Here is a 21,009-nt window from a genome sequence, read left to right on the forward strand (position 1 = left end):
TACGTTCTCCTGCGTATCTGATCCCTGTCGTTACGCTGCAGGTTCAGATTAATACAACAAATATAATCAAACACGTTATTTATTATTACAGATTAAAGGCAGAATAAAGTCATTAAAATGAGCTTCACCTTCAGCAGCTGCAGCATTAAAGTGATGTATGGAGGCTTTTCAGGACCGAAATACGTAAATAATTATATAAAAAATTCAATTTTTAAATTAATAAATATGATAGAAATTAGATTATGTATTTAAATGCTTAACTGTCACCATAAATCAAAATGAGACATTAAATATATAAATGTTAGATTTATTTGTGTATATATTTATTCATTTATATATTAATTAATTTACTTATTCACACATTATTTATATCTACTTTCATTTATCCGTAGTGTAAATAATAAATGTGTCCGTCCATCAGACGTCGGGGCAGTCAGAGGCTGTGATTGGTGAATGAACGGAGGCTCGAACTCTGCGTCATTCGTTCCTGTCGGTCCAGTTCGTTGAGCGAAGCCTCAGTCTGATCTCAGAAAGCACCGAAACTGGCTCCCACCGGCCCAACCCCAGCCTCCACCCTGAAGCCTCGCAGACGTAGCCGACCTCACCTGGTTGGTGCGAGAGGCCGCAAGGCCCGAAATGGTGTAATGGGACAGCGCTTTGCGACGTATCACGTTACCTTGACGACGCCAAAACACATACAATTGTGTGTTTGGGACTTTTTATTTTACGGTTTTTTACTTTCTTCGCGGCGACCGCGTGATTTGAACGTGTCCCAGGCTGCTGCCTCACAGAGCGGACGAGCGATCAATAATCAATGTCATAATCAATTCACTCGATTTAACAGAACAGCATCAGACGCGTGCATGCAAACGGCTTTCTGCTTGTAGTTGGATGATCAGAACTATCTTTTTTCCACGCATTTCCAAATAATGTTGGGAATAAAGAAACCGCACATTAGGCTGTTGGTGCTGACGCTGCTCCTGAACTCAGTTGACTTCACTGCTGTTTGATATCAACAGTAATATGACGCTTTGTAGTCAGCGGTCAGTCGGATCCATGGCCGCTGGAAGTAGTGGGGGCCGGGGGGCCTCTGACCCCCCCACAGTATTCTGAAGTCACGAATCACTGAACCCCCTCAAATGCCCCAATACTGCAACGCTTACGGTAAAAAGACGTTTCGCTCATTCCCGTCAACTCTAAGACGTTAGGTAACATAAAATCGCGTTTGAATCCAATCAGAGTGAATGCAGAGTGAGTCTAGGCCCCTCGCTGTCCGCCATTGTTATTTCCTTGCAAACTCGAAGTTTTGGAAGCGAGCAAATCACGGCAGTTTCTCTGTTGGCTACCAGAACCAACACAAAAGTCTTCATCTAGTCCCTCCGCCCGAGGAAGCGAAGACCTAGTGGATTAACTTTGTTTTTGATGGAAATGTCCCCACAACAACAGTAAAACTCTTAAATGTGCGGTCGAGGTGGAGAGGCATGTCCGTGCGGGTCTCTAAATCGGAGAAAATAATTTGTTCGGGTGGATGATGAATGTGTAGGCTGCACGTGGATTCAGATGCTGTCAGAGCAGATCCGCATCACCAGAAGCTACAGACGCTGAAGCAGTGTCTGATTAATACTGAGGGACAGCCAAGAGAAACTGTGAACGTAAAACCTCGTTCAAAGCCAAAAACCAGAGCAGCTGGTTGGATGTGGGAAACTGTTTTTTCATGTTGCTTCTTGTGGAACTGGATCCTGCAACAAAAGCTCCGGTGGCTCCTTGTTCTTGTGAAAATCCTCGTGAACTGGTACTCGTTCGTTTGAAGTCTCGGGTCTCTTTACGGACCCGCTGCACGCCCTCGGTCTGACCAGAGGTCTTTGTTCGTTTATTAAACTAGTTTTTTAATTTTTGGTTTACCGATGATGTCATTGTGTTTAATATCGGTCCACAGTCTCCACATTACCGGTTCATGACCCCCACAGGGTGAACCCACATGTTCCAGTGACCTCTGACCCTCCTGGAGCCACCTTCAGGACAGAAGGGACGCTACTCAAGACGAATGTGGACCGGGGATCTGTATTTATCAAGAGTCTGATGGAGTCGTGGCGTTTCAATATATAAAAATATATAAATGAGTATATATTTATATCTTCATGTTCTTTATGATGTCGTCCGTCCGACTGTCTGTCTGTCTGTGTCCTGCTGAAACGCCATTTAAAACCTGCTTCATCAGACGCCTAACAAACCGGTCTGAGACTAAAACTACGTTTTTTATCATCGTAAACATTTTTCTAAATATGTTTGAAATGTGAAATTTTAGTTTTTCTAATTCTGTTCATATAAATGCGTTTTTCTTCTCTTCCATGAACACATGTAGAAACAGCAAGGACTCCATGTCCCAGAGTGCCCTGCGGCTCGGTGTTGCAGGGTGGACCTGAGAGGGGGGAGTGTTCAGTCGCTCAGCATCCTGATGGAGCGACGGTGACCGGACTCAAACCTCCAGCATCACCGGAGATCCGCTTCATTTAAGGCGAACGGTTTCCGGTCTTATGTGTGTCTGAACCGCTGCCGTCTGGCCGGTGTGTCTGCTGATTTGTCGGTAGTGTTCTTGTCTCCGTGTTTACCGGACAGTGTCGGTGATGGTGGACGCGGTGGAGTGCGGGCTGTGCGGGGTGAAGGTGATGTGTCGCTTCAGGCCGCTGAACGACGCGGAGCGGAGCCGCGGAGACAAATACATCCCGAAATTTAACGGCGAGGACACGGTGGTGGTGGCGGTGAGTCCCTACCGACAGTCTGTCTGTGAGAAACCAGTCTACACGGTGCTCGTTCACCGGCACTCCCTCCGTCTGTCTGTCGGCCAGCAACAATAGAAGCACCGGAAACTGGTGTTACATGTTTCTGTCTTCAGGCTGCTCATCTCCGAAATATTAGCCTAAAAATCAATAATCAATTAAGATATTTATTTTACCACGAAATAGAAATGAAATCAATAACAACTGCAACGAAAACATGTTTCTTTTAAATATGTACAAAAATGTAAATTTTAAGGCTGAAACAAACGATTTTTTCCATGACGTCATCTAATCGATCAGTAATCAATCACTGCATTGATCCTCAGGTGTAAGAGCAGATAAAGAGCTACACTGTAAAACTAAATAAATACAGATACAACAATAGGTGCAGGAGAGGAGATATAAGAAAAACTATTGTCTTCAATAAGTGCAAATAAAGTTATGTTCAATAAGTTTGTGTTCAGATAATATTCAGATTGTAAAAAAAGCTCTTTTTGGAAAGTTTGATCCATTGAAACTGTTCAGAAAGAAAATAAAACAAAAGAAAACATTAAGAACATTAAGATTATTTTCATTCGATCGATTTTGTTGATTATTTTTTTTAATTAATCTTGAAAACACCATCAGTATATATAACATATATGTTTCTATATAAACCAACATTACGTAGATAATTAACTGAATCTCTTTGGGTTTTGCATAAAACAAAACATCTGAAGATGTTAACTTGGACATTTTTATTGACTAAATGATTAATAGAAAAGATGTTAAACAGATAGATTATTGTTTTATTTTCTTAATGAACTTTGTTTACTGTATTAAAAAGCTTTAACGGGTTTCACAAATTAATTAAGTAAATTAATACAGCGATTAGTCGATCAACAGAAAACTTATCTTAAACTATTTTGATAATTAATTAATCATTTTAGTCATTTTTCAAACAAAAATGTCAAATATTTTCAGTTTCCAGCTTCTCAAAAGTGAATATTTGCTGCTTGTTCTTGAAATATATGAAAGTAAATGAAATCTGCTGGTCGGATAAAACAAAACATTTAAGGACGTCAAGTTGTGACGAGCGTTAATTTTACATTAATTCAATCTTCAGGAAATTCGCGTCAGCTGATTAATAACGAGCAGAAAACGAGAATCACACAGAAAACAAAGTGCATCCTCAGTGTTTCCACGTGGTTTCCATGGAGATCCACACACTGTAAAAAATATGTTAAAACGTTAAAACAGTTGTTGGTGAAATGTTGTTAAATTGAAGCACTTAAGAAGTTGAAGTGTCAGTTGGAGGTTAATTACTGCCATGAACTGAAGTTTCATTTGAAGTGAATGCACTGAAAGCAGTTAAAGTGTAATCACTTCAAAACCACAAGATGAAAGCAGTGGAACTGTTGGTTGAAGAATATGAGATGAAAAGTTGAAAATCTTAGTTGAAGTGGAAGAGTTTGAGAGTTGAAGTGTGAGTTAATATTTAAGCAATGAGACCAGAATAAATGTCAGTTGAAGAGTAAAAGTCAGTTGAAGTTTCAGGTTAAGTTAAGTGATAAAAGCTGTTATGTGTCAGCTGAAGAGCTGGCACTGAAAGAACTTGAAGTATTGGTTAGTATGTAAACACTGAAAGCAGTTGAAGTGGAAGCGGTGAAGATAGTGTGTTTAAGAGTTGGATTGAAGCCCTTAATACTGATAATCAGCTCGTCTCCTTATGTTATTTTTTATTTCAACTGAATTTTAGTAAGTAAGTTTAATAAGAATAGTTTAATATAATAATAATAATGAGAATAAGAATAATAGAATATAATAATTTAAACTGACTCCGTCCAGTTTGTCCAAAAAACCTGAAACATGAACGTCGTCTTCGTCCTGATGGTCGCATGACTCTGACCCAGTTTCCCTCCTTATCTGTTTCCAGTTCAGATATAATGAAGCAGATTTATATAACGAGGAGAGTTCAGTCTGTTTCTCTTTAATGAGACATCATTAACTCAACATAAATTATGTTTAAACTGTAAACTATATACAAAAACATAAACCTACTTAAAAAGTTGGGCTCGGGCCCAGATCACATCACTGTCGAATCCCCTGGGGTTGCTGCAAGTGGGAGAACTGGAGCCCTCACTTACAGCAGGGCTTGGGGTTGAGCAGGGGATCGGGGTGTGACCCTCACCTGCTTGAACCCACCCCAGGTCAGTCCCACGTACCACGACGCTGGGACGGAGGTTCATCTCGGAAGAGGACAAAAGTGTTAAAGTTCTGAAAGTAAACAATTTGTCTGAAGTTTCTCGAGGAAATGACTTATCAGGGGCCATTCTTCCACCAGGACAGGATCAATTCTCTGGAGGAGTTGGTGTTCCAGCTCGTCCAAATCCACCCTGGTCACAGGGTTGACCCCCTGTCCACTGGGCCCTGGCTGGGGTTCCTGTTGACTGTCAGACTCTGAAAGGCAGATGCAAAAAGAATATGTTAAATAATATTACATGAAAATGTGCTAATCTGCACTATATATGATTGTTTATGTATTATGAATTAATAACTGTGCTAACCCTTACCATTAATCCACAACCCTTGTGGTCCTTCAGGAACGAAATACCTGCAAATAAACAAGTGTCAAAATAAACCTAAGACAAAAAAGAACAGCACCAAAATGAGGTAGTCTCTACTTTTTGAGGGTTTATTTAAAAGCTGGAATATTTCAGGAAAATCTTGTTTCTTTTACAAACTCGTCTATAAAAGTTTTGTCTAAAGAACTTAATTAGCTTTAATTTACTCTAAAACAAGAGCTGTTTGTTTTTGTAGACAGCGATTCTGTAATCTGTCCTTTAATTTAAAAAAGCCAAAATCAAAAGCATTTTTAAAAAACCTTCATGTCAAAGACTTTAAAGGTTCAGTGTGCAGGATTTAGTGGTCTCTAGTGGTGAAATGTGAACACCGCTCGCCTCGCCCTCCCCTTCCAGGCGTGTAGGAGAAACTACTGTGGCTCTGAAACTCACGAAAAACACGAAAGGCTCTCTCTAGAGCCAGTGTTTGGTTTGTCTGTTCTGGGCTACTGTAGAAACATGGCGGTGCAACATGGCGGCCTCCGTGAAAGGGGACCCGCTCCCTCTGTAGAGAGAAAGGGCTGATTCTAAGGCAACAAAAACACAGCGGTTCTTATTTTCAGGTGATTACACACTGATATAAACATACTTACAAATATTATATTTCTGCCGACAGCTGCTCCTAAATGTGACACACTGGACCTTTTATTTAACAAATTAAGTACATTTTAATGGTTTCAATCGTAGTCATCTGGACACTATTTTCAGAATCAAGACATTTCGGCTCCCATCTGGAAGTCATTCTCAATTGTGAAAATGGACCGAGAACTCAGAAATTTAAGCTACTCTGAGCTACAGAGTAGCTTAAATTTCTGAGTTGCCCAACCTTTCCTACGATGGAACATTCCTGGATGAATGAGGGACTACACCATCTTACATTTTAATGATTAAATGAATTTCTCCTTAATTTAAACATTAATTAGCTGCTGACACAAACAGACTGATATTACACACCAAATCTGGATCTGAATAATTTGTTTTTTAAGCATTAAAAAAATCGCTAAAATTTAACAAATAAAATTGAAGCTATCCTTGAATTTTCACCTTAATTGAAAATGAAATCCCTTTAAGGGTTAAATTTAGGGAGCCCAGAGAATACATTAATAATACCTTAAATATGTTACTGCCCATTATTTATCCATTAATTATCCCCTTAACATCTTATATAAGTCATTATAAATGAGTAAATTAATGTGAGTTTCAGATAAAAAGTTGAGGGATTCAGTTTCACATTATTGTCTAAATTATCATTGTGTGCTGTAACTAACATTTCCCTTCACTGAAACAGGAAAAATAAGTGTCCACATACTTTTGCCATATGTGTATTTTTTTATTTGTCAAGTTGAACCTTTAAAGGCAGAAAGAAACAAGCTGTTGAAGTGGAAGTTTTCCTGCAGCAAAACGTGATTCTCCATTCTCCATTTTTGAAAGACATCAAGAAAGTCTCTCTATCAATTCGGTCTGTGTTCACAGATGATGACATTCAGTTACCATGACGATAGTCAGTTTCAATGCAGGCTGTGGAGGTCCCTTCTTTGACAGGTAGACATCGGTCAGCATTCAAGTCTCTTGGACATTTTAAAAAAAAGAACCTTTTAAAAAGCATTTTTGCACTGTTACTGTGACAAAGACCTTTTAATAAAGAATTTCTGTCTCAACCCAGAAACACACTTGGTCAGTGTAGAATAATAGTCCACTGTAATGTAGGAATGTGTGTGTGTCCTGCATCATTGAGCAGTAATCATCTTTCTTTCCTCTGATTCGTTCAGTCTTCTCCCAGTGGGATGCAGTTACCATGACGACAGGCATCTTATGGAAACACAGAGTGACTGAGCTGCTGAGAGGAGAGAGATCAGAGAAACCATCAGACAGACTCAGGATGAATGTTTCTGAAACAACTCAGTTTAACTTAAAACATCAGCTGCTGTTTGTGTTAGAGATAAAATGATTAGTCGATTAATCCATCAGTCATTTAAAGAAATATTCTGTGGAGTCGTTTTCTATCTCAGTAAACCGAATCTCTGGGTTCTGGACTGTTGGTCGGACAAAACGTGTCGACGTCACCTCGGACTCTGAGAAACTGAGATCAACATTTTTTACTTTTTAAGGGCTTAAACCAACAACTTCATTATCGATGAATCTGACAGTGATATTCTTGACCAATCAATAAATCGTTTGGTCTATATCACCCTAAAGAAATCACAATTCTTCACAATCATTTTTTGTCAATCAACTTGAATCGATTAAATGACAAATTTTTTAAGGTCATTTAAGCACATTTTATAGATTTTACCAGTTTAAACCTTTTCGTGACCTCTTTAAAATAAATTAGGGTCCACTTGCAACCTCATGTCACAGATTTTTTATGTCCAGTTCAACCAAAGAGAGATTTTAAAAATAATAATAATAAAGTTTATTTACAAAGTACAAAGTATTTTACTAACCAATAAAAAGGAGTTTTAAGACGTGATTTAAAAGAAGATAATGATTTTGTTAATCTGAGCTCCTCAGGCTGGTCGATCTAGAGTCCTGACAGTAAAGACCTGATCCCGTCTAGTCTTAAATCTGACTCTGGAACAGCCAGCAGGTTCTTTTCTGAGGACTTCAGGTGAACACAGGTTGGTGAGAGGAGAGTAACTCTGAAATAAAATCTAATCAAATAAATGGGTAGCCAGTGTATTGATGCTAAAAGTGGAGTAATATGTTCTCTTTTCCTGGTTTTAATTAAAAGTCTAGCAGCTGTATTTTGAACTAGTGTTCTGGTTTTCACCTTTTAAAGACCTCTGCAGTAGTCCTGCCTGGAGGAGCCAAAGGCCTGTATAGTGTGGACCACTGTCTGTTTGGGGCGGCTGTGGCTCAGGAAGGTAGAGCGGGTCGTCCACTAATCTCTGGGTTGGAGGTTCGATTCCCAGCTGCTCCTGCCCACATGTTGAAGTGTCCTTGAGCAAGACCTGAACCCTAAGTTGCTCCCGATGGTTGGCCAGCACCTTGCATGGCAGCTCCGTCGCCATCGCTGTGTGCGTGTGACTGTGTATGTGTGAATGACAATTGTGAAGCGCATTGTCCGTTAAGGTAGAAAAGCACTATATAAATGCAGTCCATTTACCATTTATAGTCAAGTCAAGTTCATTTTTATTTATATAAATGGTAAATGGCTGCATTTATATAGTGCTTTTGTCCAAAGCCTCTCATTCGCACACACACTCACACACCGATGGCAGTGAGCTACCATGCAAGGTGCTGGCCAACAATTGGGAGCAATATGGGGTTCAGTGTCAACCCTGTGATCAGTGAGTGACCCGCTCCACCTCCTGAGACATTTAACCAAACAGGACAGATCAGAGAGGTTATTGGGATTTATGGAGATATATTTGAGTATCATCTGCATAACAATGAAATGCAACACCTGGTCTACACACACACACACACACATTATATATATATATATATATATAAAAACTTTGTCTTTCACCCTCCGCGGGTGGTCTCATCCTTCGAGCTCGGGTCCTCTACCAGAGGCCTGGGAGCTTGAGGGTTCTGCGCAGTATCTTTGCTGTTCCCAGTACTGCACTCTTCTGGACCAAGATGTCTGGTGTTCTTCCAGGGATCTGCTGTAGCCACTCCTCCAGTTTGGGGGTCACTGCCCCGAGTGCTCCGATGACCACGGGCACCACTGTCGCCTTCACCTTCCAGGCCTTCTCCAGCTCTTCTCTGAGCCCTTGGTATTTCTCTAGTTTCTCAGGTTCCTTTTTCCTAATGTTGCCATCACTTGGTATTGCCACGTCAACCACAACGGCTTTCCTCTGCTGTTTGTCCGCCACCACGATGTCTGGTTGGTTCGCCATTCTGTCAGTCTGAATCTGGAAGTCCCACAGGATCTTGGCTCGGTCATTCTCTACCACCTTTGGAGGTGTTTCCCACTTTGACCTCGGGGTTTCCAGTCCATACTCAGTGCAGATGTTCCTGTACACTATGCCAGCTACTTGGTTATGGCGCTCCATGTATGCTTTTCCTGCCAGCATCTTACACCCTGCAGTTATGCGCTGGACTGTCTCAGGGGCCTCTTTGCACAGCCTACACCTTGGGTCTTGTCTGGTGTGGTAGATCTGGGCCTCTATTGCTCTGGTGCTCAGGGCCTGCTCCTGTGCAGCCATGATGAGTGCCTCTGTGCTGTCCTTCAGTCCGGCCGGCTCTAGCCATTGGTAGGACTTCTTGATATCAGCCACTTCAGTTAAGTTCCGGTGGTACATCCCGTGTAGGGGTTTGTCCTCCCATGATGGTCCCTCCTCCAGCACGTCTTCCTCTGTTCCCCATTGTCTGAGACATTCCCTGAGCACGTCATCTGTTGGGGCGTTATCTTTGATGTACTCGTGGATCTTGGATGTTTCATCCTGGATAGTGGCTCTCACACTCACTAGTCCACGGCCGCCGTCCTTACGGCTAGCGTACAGTCTCAGGGTGCTGGATTTGGGATGGAACCCTCCATGCATGGTGAGGAGCTTTCGCGTCTTAACGTCTGTGGTCTGTATCTCTTCCTTTGGCCACCTTATTATTCCCGCAGGGTATCTGATCACTGGCAGGGCGTAGCTGTTTATTGCCTGGGCCTTGTTCTTGCCATTGAGCTGACTTCTCAGGACTTGCCTTACTCGTTGGAGGTATTTGGCCATTGCTGTTTTCCTTGTTACCTCTTCGAGGTTGCCATTTTCTTGTGGTATTCCAAGGTACTTGTAACCATCCTCAATGTCTGCTATTGTTCCTTCTGGGAGTGAGACCCCTTCTGTGTGGACTACCTTCCCTCTCTTTGTCACCATTCGACTGCACTTCTCAAGCCCGAATGAAATCCCAATGTCAGAGCTGTAGATCCTGGTGGTGTGGATCAGTGAGTCGATGTCCCGCTCGCTCTTAGCGTATAGCTTGATGTCATCCATGTAGAGGAGGTGACTGATGGTGGCCCCGTTCCTGAGTCGGTATCCATAGCCAGTCTTGTTGATTATTTGGCTGAGGGGGTTCAGACCTATGCAGAACAGCAGTGGGGACAGAGCATCTCCTTGGTATATGCTGCATTTGATGGATACTTGTGCAAGTGGCTTGCCATTGGCCTCAAGGGTAGTTTTCCACAGCCTCATCGAGTTTGCAATGAAGTCTCTTAGAGTCCTGTTGATGTTGTATATCTCCAAGCATTCAGTGATCCATGTGTGCGGCATTGAGTCATATGTTTTCTTGTAATCAATCCAGGCAGTGCACAGGTTGGTGTGTCGGGTTCTGCAGTCTTGTGTGACTGTTCTGTCCACCAGGAGTTGGTGTTTGGCTCCTGTGGTTCCTTTGCCAATGCCCTTCTGTGCTTTGCTCATGTATTGATCCATGTGTCCACTTATCTTAGCCGCGATGATGCCTGACATGAGCTTCCATGTTGTGGAAGCTCATCCAACGATAGTTGGATCCTTTGCAGGATCCTTCAGGATCAGGATTGTGCGCCCTTCGGTAAGCCATTCAGGGTGCGTCCCATCTCTTAGCAGCTGGTTCATTTGTGCTGCTAGGCGCTCATGGAGTGCAGTGAGCTTCTTTAGCCAGTAGGTGTGGATCCTGTCAGGGCCCGGTGCTGTCCAGTTCTTCATACCTGAGACTCTTTCTTGGATGTCTGCCGCTGTGATGGTGACTGGATTCTGTTCAGGGAGGTTGCTGTGGTCCTCTCTCAGAGCGGCCAGCCACTGTGCATCGCTGTTGTGTGATGCCTCCCTCTCCCATATACTTTTCCAGTACTGCTCCGTTTCCAGCCTTGGTGGGTCTGCTCTGCTGCTATGACCCTGCCATTGAGCGTACACTTTCGCAGGTTGAGTTGCGAACAGCCGGTTTATTCTTCTAGCTTCATTATCTCTCGTGTATCTCTTTAGGTGGCTGGCCAAGGCTTGGAGCCTTTGTTTGGCAGTTTCGAGTGCTTCAGGTATGGGCATCTGGTTGTACTTCTTGGGTACTTGCTTTCTCATTGCACCTCTCTCAGCCTCTGTCAGTTGGCTCACTTCTCTCCGGGCCTCCTTGATTTTTGCCTCCAACCTTCATTTCCATGGTGGGTACTGTTTCTCATGACTCCCATGGTTGCTCTTGTAGCCTTTCCTGTTAACCTGTTGGGAACAGCTGCACTAATCAATAATGAAAATAGAATCAATAATGAAAAATAATCAGCTGTATTCAGTGTGTTTGTGGATGTTTCTGCTCTTAGAGGAGGATTTTAATGATTTATTGATCTCCTGAAGTTTCCTCTGATGCCTTGTTATTGTTCCAAGACAAAAACGTTCTCTGGTTTCAGCTTCTCAAATATATACAAATATTTTGCGGCTTTTCTTTTACATATATTTAGATAAATAGAAATTTGAAAATGTGACCTTATAAAAACAGTTATTATTCCACTGACATTTTAAAATGCAGCAAGACCTGCTCTGAATCTGAATGTCTGTGTGTGTGGATGCTGATAAAACCATCAAACTGTCCTCAGATCAGTTAAATGTCAGCAGATTAGTGTGTGAAGCCTCTGGCAGGAACAGGAAGCTGCTGACTCGCCATGTCTTGTTTGTTTAGTAGCTGTTAAACTGTTTTTATACATGATGTCCTTTTTTTCTGCACAAACTCGGCTGTAAATCTGACTTCTCATTTTATCAGTTTAACGAAGTTCAAAGCTGCCAGGAAACCAAAATACAAGAAAATAGACGCCTATAAAAATGTACAAATCTTTTGTGATAATCACTGAAAATATTATTATAGAACAGTTCAAGGTTGTAAAAAAATACTGTTTCATTGTTTATACACACAAATACAGCAGAAACATGTAAGAAATAAAACTATAACAGTCTAAAAAGTACTTATATACTCTATAAAGTAATTTTATCCAAACTGGTTTTTATGCCATTGAAAGTCTGTAAATCACTAAAAATATTCATAATTCAGAGTTTTAAATATTTCTTTAAAGAAAACGTTTTATGGTACATAAATGAGATGTTGTGTGAAAGCTCCACATGAGATATAAATAACGTTTATATATTTATGTGGCTTTTTTTAGGTATGCTAACATTATTATGGAAAGGATGTAAATGCCATTTATATAACTTGTACATATGTGTTTTTTCTGTTGAAGAACCTCTAACTTCATCAACACTCACACTGATAAATTAACTCTGTAAAAGAGTTCTGATTCATTGATTTGAGAAAACAATGGAACTGGAGCTTTCAGTCATATCACATGGTCTTCCTCAGCAGATGGAGTTACTCTAACATCACTGATAATACTTAGATAATAGACTTTTCTCATCAATGTTGGGTTAAAAGTTGAGTAACGTTTCGTTCTTGACTTTAGGAACAGAATATCATCACAAGGTCCATTTAGTGATGATGTAACATAAGATTCAAGGATGTTTCTGGAAAATGAACTCTACAGACGCAGTGTGATTACGTAAAACTGTTGAGAGAAAATAATTTAATATTCCTCATGTCTCTATTTAATGTCATTATCACCATCCTACTCTTTCGCCTGATGACGCCAATCCATCACTTTGTTGCAGAGACAGAGAAAATGTGGATCTCCTTCCTGTTCCTCAGAGGATGAACCTGTTGTATTTTAATGACTCCATGACATTTCCTGTAGCGCCACCCTCAGGACCAACTTTGTATTTTGACACAAGAAAAATCTAAATCTAATGAGCATATTTCAATAGAATTAACTGTTAATAACCAGATGATTAAAAAAACATAATAATGCAGATGATCTGTTATTAACCTTTTAATCTGGATCACTTAGCACAAACACCTGCTGTGCAGCCAAACTTTATTCAAACCCTCGGAACTTTATTTAAATTCTAGTGGACATAACTTGGTGAAATGTGTCTGAAATGATGCAGATTTCCTCCAAAAGCAAAAGAAGAACATCCATCCATCCATCCATCCATCTTCTTCCGCTTATCCGGGGCCGGGTCGCGGGGGCAGCAGTCTAAGCAGGGACTCCCAGACTTCCTTCGCCCCAGACACTTCCTCCAGCTCCTCCGGGGGGATCCCGAGGCGTTCCCAGGCCAGCCGAGAGACATAGTCCCTCCAGCGTGTCCTGGGTCTTCCCGGGGCCGCCTCCCGGTGGGACATGCCCAGAACACCTCCCGAGGAGGCGTCCAGGAGGCATCCGGATCAGATGCCCTAGCCACCTCAGCTGGCTCCTCTCGACGTGGAGGAGCAGCGGCTCTACTCGAGCTCCCCGTGTGACTGAGCTCCTCACCCTATCTCTAAGGGAGCGCCCAGCCACTCGGCGGAGGAAGCCCATTTCGGCCGCTTGTATCCGCGATCTTGTCCTTTCGGTCACTACCCAAAGCTCATGACCATAGGTGAGGGCAGGAGCGTGGTGATTGACCGGTAAATCGAGAGCTTTGTCTTTCGACTCAGCTCCTTCTTTACCACAACGGTCCGATACAGCGCCCGCATCACTGCAGACGCTGCACCGATCCGCCTGTCAATCTCACGCTCCATCCGTCCCTCACTCGTGAACAAGACCCCAAGATACTTAAACTCCTCCACTTGGGGCAAGGACTCCCCACCCACGCGAAGAGAGCAAACCACCTTTTTCCGGTCAAGAACCATGGCCTCAGATTTGGAAGAGCTGATTCTCATCCCAGCTGCTTCACACTCGGCTGCAAACCGTCCCAGTGCATGCTGCAGGTCCCGGTTTGAAGAAGCCATCAGAACGACATCATCTGCAAACAGCAGAGATGAGATCCTGTGGTTCCCAAACCGGACACCCTCCGGCCCCTGACTGCGCCTAGAAATTCTGTCCATATAAATTATGAACAGAACCGGTGACAAAGGGCAGCCCTGGCGGAGTCCAACATGTACCGGGAACAGGTCTGACTTACTGCCGGCAATGCGAACACAGCTCCTGCTCCGGTTATACAGGGACCGGACAGCCCTTAGCAAAGGGCCCCGGACCCCATATACTCCCAGAGCACTCCCCACAAAGCGCCCGGGCACACGGTCGAATGCCTTCTCCAGATCCACAAAGCACATGTGGACTGGTTGGGCAAACTCCCATGAACCCTCGAGCACCCGATGGAGAGTATAGAGCTGGTCCAGTGTTCCACGACCGGGACGAAAACCACTCTGCTCCTCCTGAATCCGAGGTTCGACTATCGGACGAATTCTCCTCTCCAGTACCCTGGAATAGACCTTACCGGGGAGGCTGAGAAGTGTGATCCCTCTGTGATTGGAACACACCCTCCGGTCCCCCTTCTTATACAGAGGGACCACCACCCCGGTCTGCCAGTCCAGAGGCACTGTCCCAGACCGCCACGCGATGTTGCAGAGACGTGTCAGCCAAGACAGTCCCACAACATCCAGAGACTTAAGATACTCAGGACGGATCTCATCCACCCCGAAGCCTTGCCACCAAGGAGCTTGCCAACAACCTCAGTGACTTCGGCCAGGGTGATGGATGAGTCCGCCTCCGGGTCCCCAGCCTCCGCTTCCTCTTCGGAAGACGTGACAGCGGGATTGAGGAGATCCTCAAAGTATTCCTTCCACCGTCCGACAACATCCCCAGTCGAGGTCAACAGCTCTCCACCCGCACCGCACAAGGTGTTGGTGAAGCACTGCTTCCCCCTCCTGAGCCGTCGGACGGTTTGCCAGAATTTCTTTGAGGCCGACCGATAGTCCTCCTCCATGGCCTCTCCGAACCTCTCCCAGTCCTGAGTTTTTGCCTCTGTGACCGCACGGGCTGCAGCACGCTTAGCCTGCCGGTACCTGTCAGCTGCCTCGGGAGTCCCACGAGCCAACAAGGCCCGATAGGACTCCTTCTTCAGCCTGACGGCATCCCTTACTTCGGCGCCCACCACCGTGTTCGGGATTGCCGCGCGACAGGCACCAGAAACCTTGCGACCACAGCTACGAGCCGCGCATCGACAATGGAGGTGGAAAACATGGTCCACTCGGACTCAATGTCCCCAACCTCCCGGGATCTGGGAGAAGCTCCCGGAGGTGTGAGTTGTAGACCCTGCTGACAGAGGGCTCCGCCAGACGTTCCCAGCAGACCCTCACGATACGCTTGGGCCTGCCAAGTCTGTCCGGCTTCCTCCCCGCCAGCGGATCCAACTCACCACCAGGTGGTGATCGGTTGACAGCTCCCTCTCTTCACCCGAGTGTCCAAGACACGCGGCGGCGGAGGTCAGATGATACGACAACAAAGTCGATCATCGACCTCCGACCTAGGTGTCCTGGTGCCACGTGCACTGATGGACACCCTTGTGCTTGAACATGGTGTTAGTTATGGACAAACTGTAACTAGCACAGAAGTCCAACAACTGAACACCGCTCGGGTTCAGATCAGGGGCCGTTCCTTCCGATTACCCCTCTCCAGGTGTCACTGTCGTTTGCCCACGTGGGCGTTGAAGTCCCCAGTAGAACAACGGAGTCCCGGGTGGTGCACTGTCTAGTACCCCTCCCAGGGACTCCAAGAAGGCCTGGTACTCTGCACTGCTGTTCGGCCCGTGAGGCCGCCACAACAGTGAGAGACCTGTCCCCACCCGGAGGCGGAGGGACGCGACCCTCTCGTTCACTGGGGTAAACTCCAACACGTGACGGCTGAGCTGTGGGGCTATGAGCAGGCCCACACCAGCCCGCCGCCTCTCCCCGCCCGGCAACGCCAGAGAAATGGAGCGTCCAGCCCCTCTCGAGGAGACGGGTTCCAGAGCCCAGGCTGTGCGTGGAGGCGAGGCCGACTATATCTAGCCGGTAACGCTCAACCTCCCGCACAAGCTCAGGCTCCTTCCCCAGCGAAGTGACATTCCATGTCCCTAGAGCCAGTTTCTGTGTCCGGAGATCTGGTCGCGAAGCCCCTGCCTTCGACTGCCGCCCAGATCTCTCTGCACCGGCCCCTACGGATCCTCCTGCGGGTGGTGGGTCCACGGGAGGGCGGCCCCACGTCGCTCCTTCGGGCTGTGCCCGGCCGGGCCCCGTGGGAAAGGCCCGGCCACCAGGCGCTCGCCGTCGGGCACCCACCCCAGGCCTGGCTCCAGGGTGGGGCCCGGTAGCGCCAATCCGGGCGACGTAACTGGCCTTGATTTTAAGTAATCCATAAGGGGCTTCTGAACCGCTCTTGGTCTGACCCGTCACCCTGGACCTGTTTGCCATGGGTGACCCTACCAGGGGCATACAGCCCCAGGCAACATAGCTCCCAGGGTCATTCGGGTACTCAAACCCCTCCACCACGTTAAGGTGGCGGTTCAAGGAGGGGCAATTTTAAAAATCTATCCATGTAATGAATTCCTTCACCAAGCATTTAATATTGAATGTAATATTGTCACATTTTGTAAGTCTGATATTGAATCATTAAAACCTGTTTTTTATACCTGTAGACTCTCAGCAGCTCTTTGGAACAATCTGCACAATTTAAATTTAAAAACAATTGTTTTGGGAATCTTTATGCATGACAGAAATGTTGAATTTCTTGTAAATCGTAGAAAAGGTTTCAGTTGTTTTCATCTGGACACTGTTTCAGAATCAAGACGTTTTGGCTCCCATCCGGAAGTCATTCTCAGTTGTGAACAAATGGTCTGAGAACTCAGAAATTTCAGCTACTCTGTGTTACTTAAGCCTTGCCCTCAGGAAGGAGTCTTCCTGAGTATCTGCTGATTACCCTGTCTTGAAGAATATCTTGTAAACAATATGATTCTGCTGGCAAAATATTATTTACACAAATGTAGATTTTTAAAATCTTGTTTTTGAAGCATTTGAAAACAAACTGGCCGTCTTTTTAAAATCCTTGAGACATATTAATAGTAAAAAAATCATTAAAACTATGTGACTCCTTAGAATTGTATTTAAAAGGGCCAGTGTGGAGGATTTAGTGGCCTCTACTGGTGAAATTGCAGATTGCAACTATGTGAATCCCGCTCGCCTCGCCCTCCTCTTCCAAGCGTGGAGGAGAAACTACGGTGGCCATAAAACTCGTGAAAAACGAAAAAGGCCCTGTCTAGAGCTGGTGTTTGGTTTGTCCGTTCTGGGCTACTGTAGAAACATGGCGGTGCAACATGGTGGCCTCCATGGCGCTCCAATGAAGAGCTGCAACAACATGGGACACAGAATATAATAAGTATTATACTGTCAGACAGAGTGGAACAAGATGATTTTACAACCTTAAAGCAACTTAAAAGAGGGAAGGAGAAAACCCTGTGTTAAAGTGTTAAAACAGACTTTTATTTTGATGGTGTGTTTCCTGTGTTTCAGGGGAAGCCATATGTGTTTGACAGAGTCCTCCCTCCAAACACTGAACAGGTTCAGGTGTACGACACCTGTGCCAGACAGATAGTTAAAGGTCAGTTCACCTGATTATTAACCCTTAATACATGTTCTGTGTATTTCCATCATGTTAATTGTTTATTGATCACATTATATGTTTATCCATCATGTTTATTTTTTATCCGTATTAATGTTGTATGTATGTTGTATGAATGTTGTATGTATGTTGTATGAATGTTGTATGTGTGTTGTATGTTGTGTGCATTTCAGATGTGTTGGGAGGATATAATGGGACCATCTTTGCTTACGGTCAGACGTCATCCGGAAAGACTCACACCATGGAGGTGAGTCTGATTCACTGCAACACTTTATTTTTAAATGTATTTTAATTAACACATTTCAGTATAACATGCTTTAATATGGAGAGAAATTAGTCTCAATATTGGTGATTTGTGACCAGCACTTAAACACAACATGCATTTATGGATCTTCAAACACACAAATGTAACTTAATCCACACGTGTCAGACGATCACACATTTAACAATCTGTAAATAAATACAAAAAACGTTCACAAAGATTTCTGGACATGTAGCTGTTAGATCTGTGAACTTTAAGTGGAAAATACATTATGAAACACACATTTGTCATCAATATTGAGACACATTTCCCTCCATACTACACAGTTTTACCTCAGAATGAGTCACTGAACAACAAACAAACTAAAACTCACCATTTAGTTTTTACTGTTTACATGCATAGTGTTATGCATATGTTCTTATTTTCTACATATATTCAATGTACAGTCAATTATTAGTTATTATTAATATTCATGTACCTTTTTGTTTACTGTACAGCTTTTAGCAGTATTGACTTGACATGTACAGTATATTAGTCATTGTACAGTGTATATTCAGTAGAGTTAACGTTATAGTCCTATCTTTAAAATAATCTGCAACTATTTTGATAATCAAATAATTGTTTTTAAATAACCCTAACACCAGACATTCTTTGCCTTATGTGACAGTAAATTAATAATCTTTGGGTTCTGGAGAGTTTACATTTAATGACTGAATCATCCTCAGCTTTTAACAATTTTCTGACATTTTATAGACCAAACCATTAATCGGTTAATCAAGAGAATAACATAATCGTTAGCTGCAGCACTAATTCTATTTTCTATTTAGATTTATTTTACTTTTACTTTTAATTGTATTTGTTTCTCACCAAACTAATTTGTTTTTGTGATTTATGTGAAGTGGGACAATAAAGTACTTAATTCATCCATTTATCTTTGTATATACCTCATCTTCAAACTGAACAGCTGTTTTGTTTATTTAAAGTCATGAAAATAAAATAAGATAGAACTTTATTTATCCCGAGGGAAATTGTTGTGCAGCAGTTGCAGTACAAAGTAGGAAGAGTGCAAATATATAGAATGAAAAGAAAAGAAAATATAAACAATAAAGATTATCAATAAGGTGCAAAACCAAATGTACACTATCAGAAATGTAATTAGGTTAAAGGTATTCATCACAGATATGTATGAGAAGTGTATGTATGTATGTATGTACAACTCTGAAGTACAGGTAAGTGTATATGGTTCAAAATGTTTGATTATGTCCATGATATTTCACGTGATGTCCCATTATTTCACATTTTGACCCATAGTGTCCTGTAAATCAGAGAGTTGTAATGATTGTAATCCACGGAGAAAGAGGGAGATTTAAACAAGCAGAGCAGAAACGGAAGCTGGGGGCACCTCATGCCTCTGCTGTCCATCTCTCTGCCTGAGGTAGATGAGTTGTAGAGTTTTATTGCCACAAGAAGAAAGGATTTCCTGTGGCGTTGTGTGGTGCATCGTGGTGGTAACAGTCTGCTGCTGAAGGTGCTCCTGTCATTGTCATTGTCCATGATGCTCCTCAGTTTGCGCAGCATCCTCCTTTCTGACACCACCACCAAAGTCAAGCCCCTCCCCCAGGACAGAGCCAGCCTTCCTGATGAGCTTGTTGATTCTGTTGGCGTTGACTGTCCTCGCCCTGTTGCCTCGGCCCGGCCTCGCCCTTTTTTCCCCCGGCCTCACCCTGTTGCCCCGGCCACGCCCTGCTGCCTTGGCCTCGCCATGCTGCCCTCTCACCCTGCTACCCCGGCCTCCCCTTGCTTCCCCGGCGTCGCCCTGCTGCCCCGGTCTTGCCCTGCTGCCCTCCCACCCTGCTACCCCGGCCTCACCTTGCTGCCCTGGCACACCACAGCAAAGAAAATAGCACTGGCGACCACAGACTGGTAGAACATCCTCAGCATGGTACTGCAGATGTTGAATGACCGGAGCCTTCAATGCTCTCATGTATCTGCATGACAGAATCTGTTGTTTTTAACCTGAAGTTTTGTGCTAAAACAATGGGTTTTTATGTTTTTTATGTTTTTCAAATTTTTATGTTTTAATTATTTTGAATTTTCCAGGGGAACCTGCACGATCCTCGTCTGATGGGAATCATTCCTCGTATTGCCAGAGACATCTTCGACCACATCTACTCCATGGACGAGAACCTGGAGTTTCACATCAAGGTGATGATGTCATCTTTACACTGATGACAACATCAGTCACATGAGTCAGGAGCCGTCTGAATCAAACTGAAACCACAAAAAAATTTATTAAAACACTTTATTGTTTTATTCACATGTTGTTTTACATTTTATAATGTTTAATTCTGTGTTTTACCTAAAACATTATTCCCACATTGTTTTCCAGTTTATTTCTGCTGCATTGTTAGTTTGTCCTTCACCTGAATATCAGTGACCTGCAGTAACCTGCTGCAAAGGTGCTACAATATTGTATAATAATGTGAACATAAATAACATACATTATAGAAATAAAGTTTGACTGATTTAGAAAGGATGTTAACATGTGCAAACAAGAGTTCAAACAGCTGCTGTTCACATATCAATTAATCAGTCACTCAATCACTTTCTTTGGTTGCTCAACAGTGAGACAGAGAATAAAAACAAACACATCACATAAATACCAAAGTAGACATGACTGAAAAACATCAGTTAAAACTGTTTAAAAATCAGTTAAATTATGAATGAAAATACAAAATGATTGTAGGTTCTGAATGTGTTTCTGTTTTCATGTCAGCTGTAAGAAAAGAACTCGCTAAATATTTAAAACATCCTTTGCTTATCTTTTATTACACATATTTAGATTTCCATCAGTTTCCTCTCTGCTGTGTCCTCCTCAGCAAAAACTGTACAAACTGTCTGTATAGAAAGAGTTAAATCTGATCTATGATCAGACGTCCTGCAGAGACTCCAGTGAGGCGTTCACTGACCCACCTGCTCTCCATATGTTCACTGTTCACCAGCTGGTCTGCACTC

At 43.4% G+C, this 21,009-nt stretch overlaps 1 protein-coding gene across 1 annotated transcript in view; it reads left to right on the forward strand.

Annotated features, from left to right (window-relative positions):
* The first annotated feature begins 365 nt into the window (after positions 1–365).
* LOC122885456 (kinesin heavy chain-like) overlaps positions 366–21,009 on the forward strand; it is a 69,518-nt gene continuing 48,874 nt past the window's right edge. Inside the window, exons 1-4 of the mRNA XM_044216564.1 lie at positions 366–2,759; positions 17,624–17,711; positions 17,906–17,979; positions 20,095–20,199. Of these exons, the coding sequence (XP_044072499.1) occupies positions 2,625–2,759; positions 17,624–17,711; positions 17,906–17,979; positions 20,095–20,199 (402 nt within the window). The 5' untranslated portion in view covers positions 366–2,624. The remainder of the gene's footprint in view (positions 2,760–17,623; positions 17,712–17,905; positions 17,980–20,094; positions 20,200–21,009) is intronic.

The sequence above is a fragment of the Siniperca chuatsi genome, linkage group LG12, assembly GCF_020085105.1.
Source record: "Siniperca chuatsi isolate FFG_IHB_CAS linkage group LG12, ASM2008510v1, whole genome shotgun sequence".
Classification (NCBI taxonomy): domain Eukaryota; kingdom Metazoa; phylum Chordata; class Actinopteri; order Centrarchiformes; family Sinipercidae; genus Siniperca; species Siniperca chuatsi.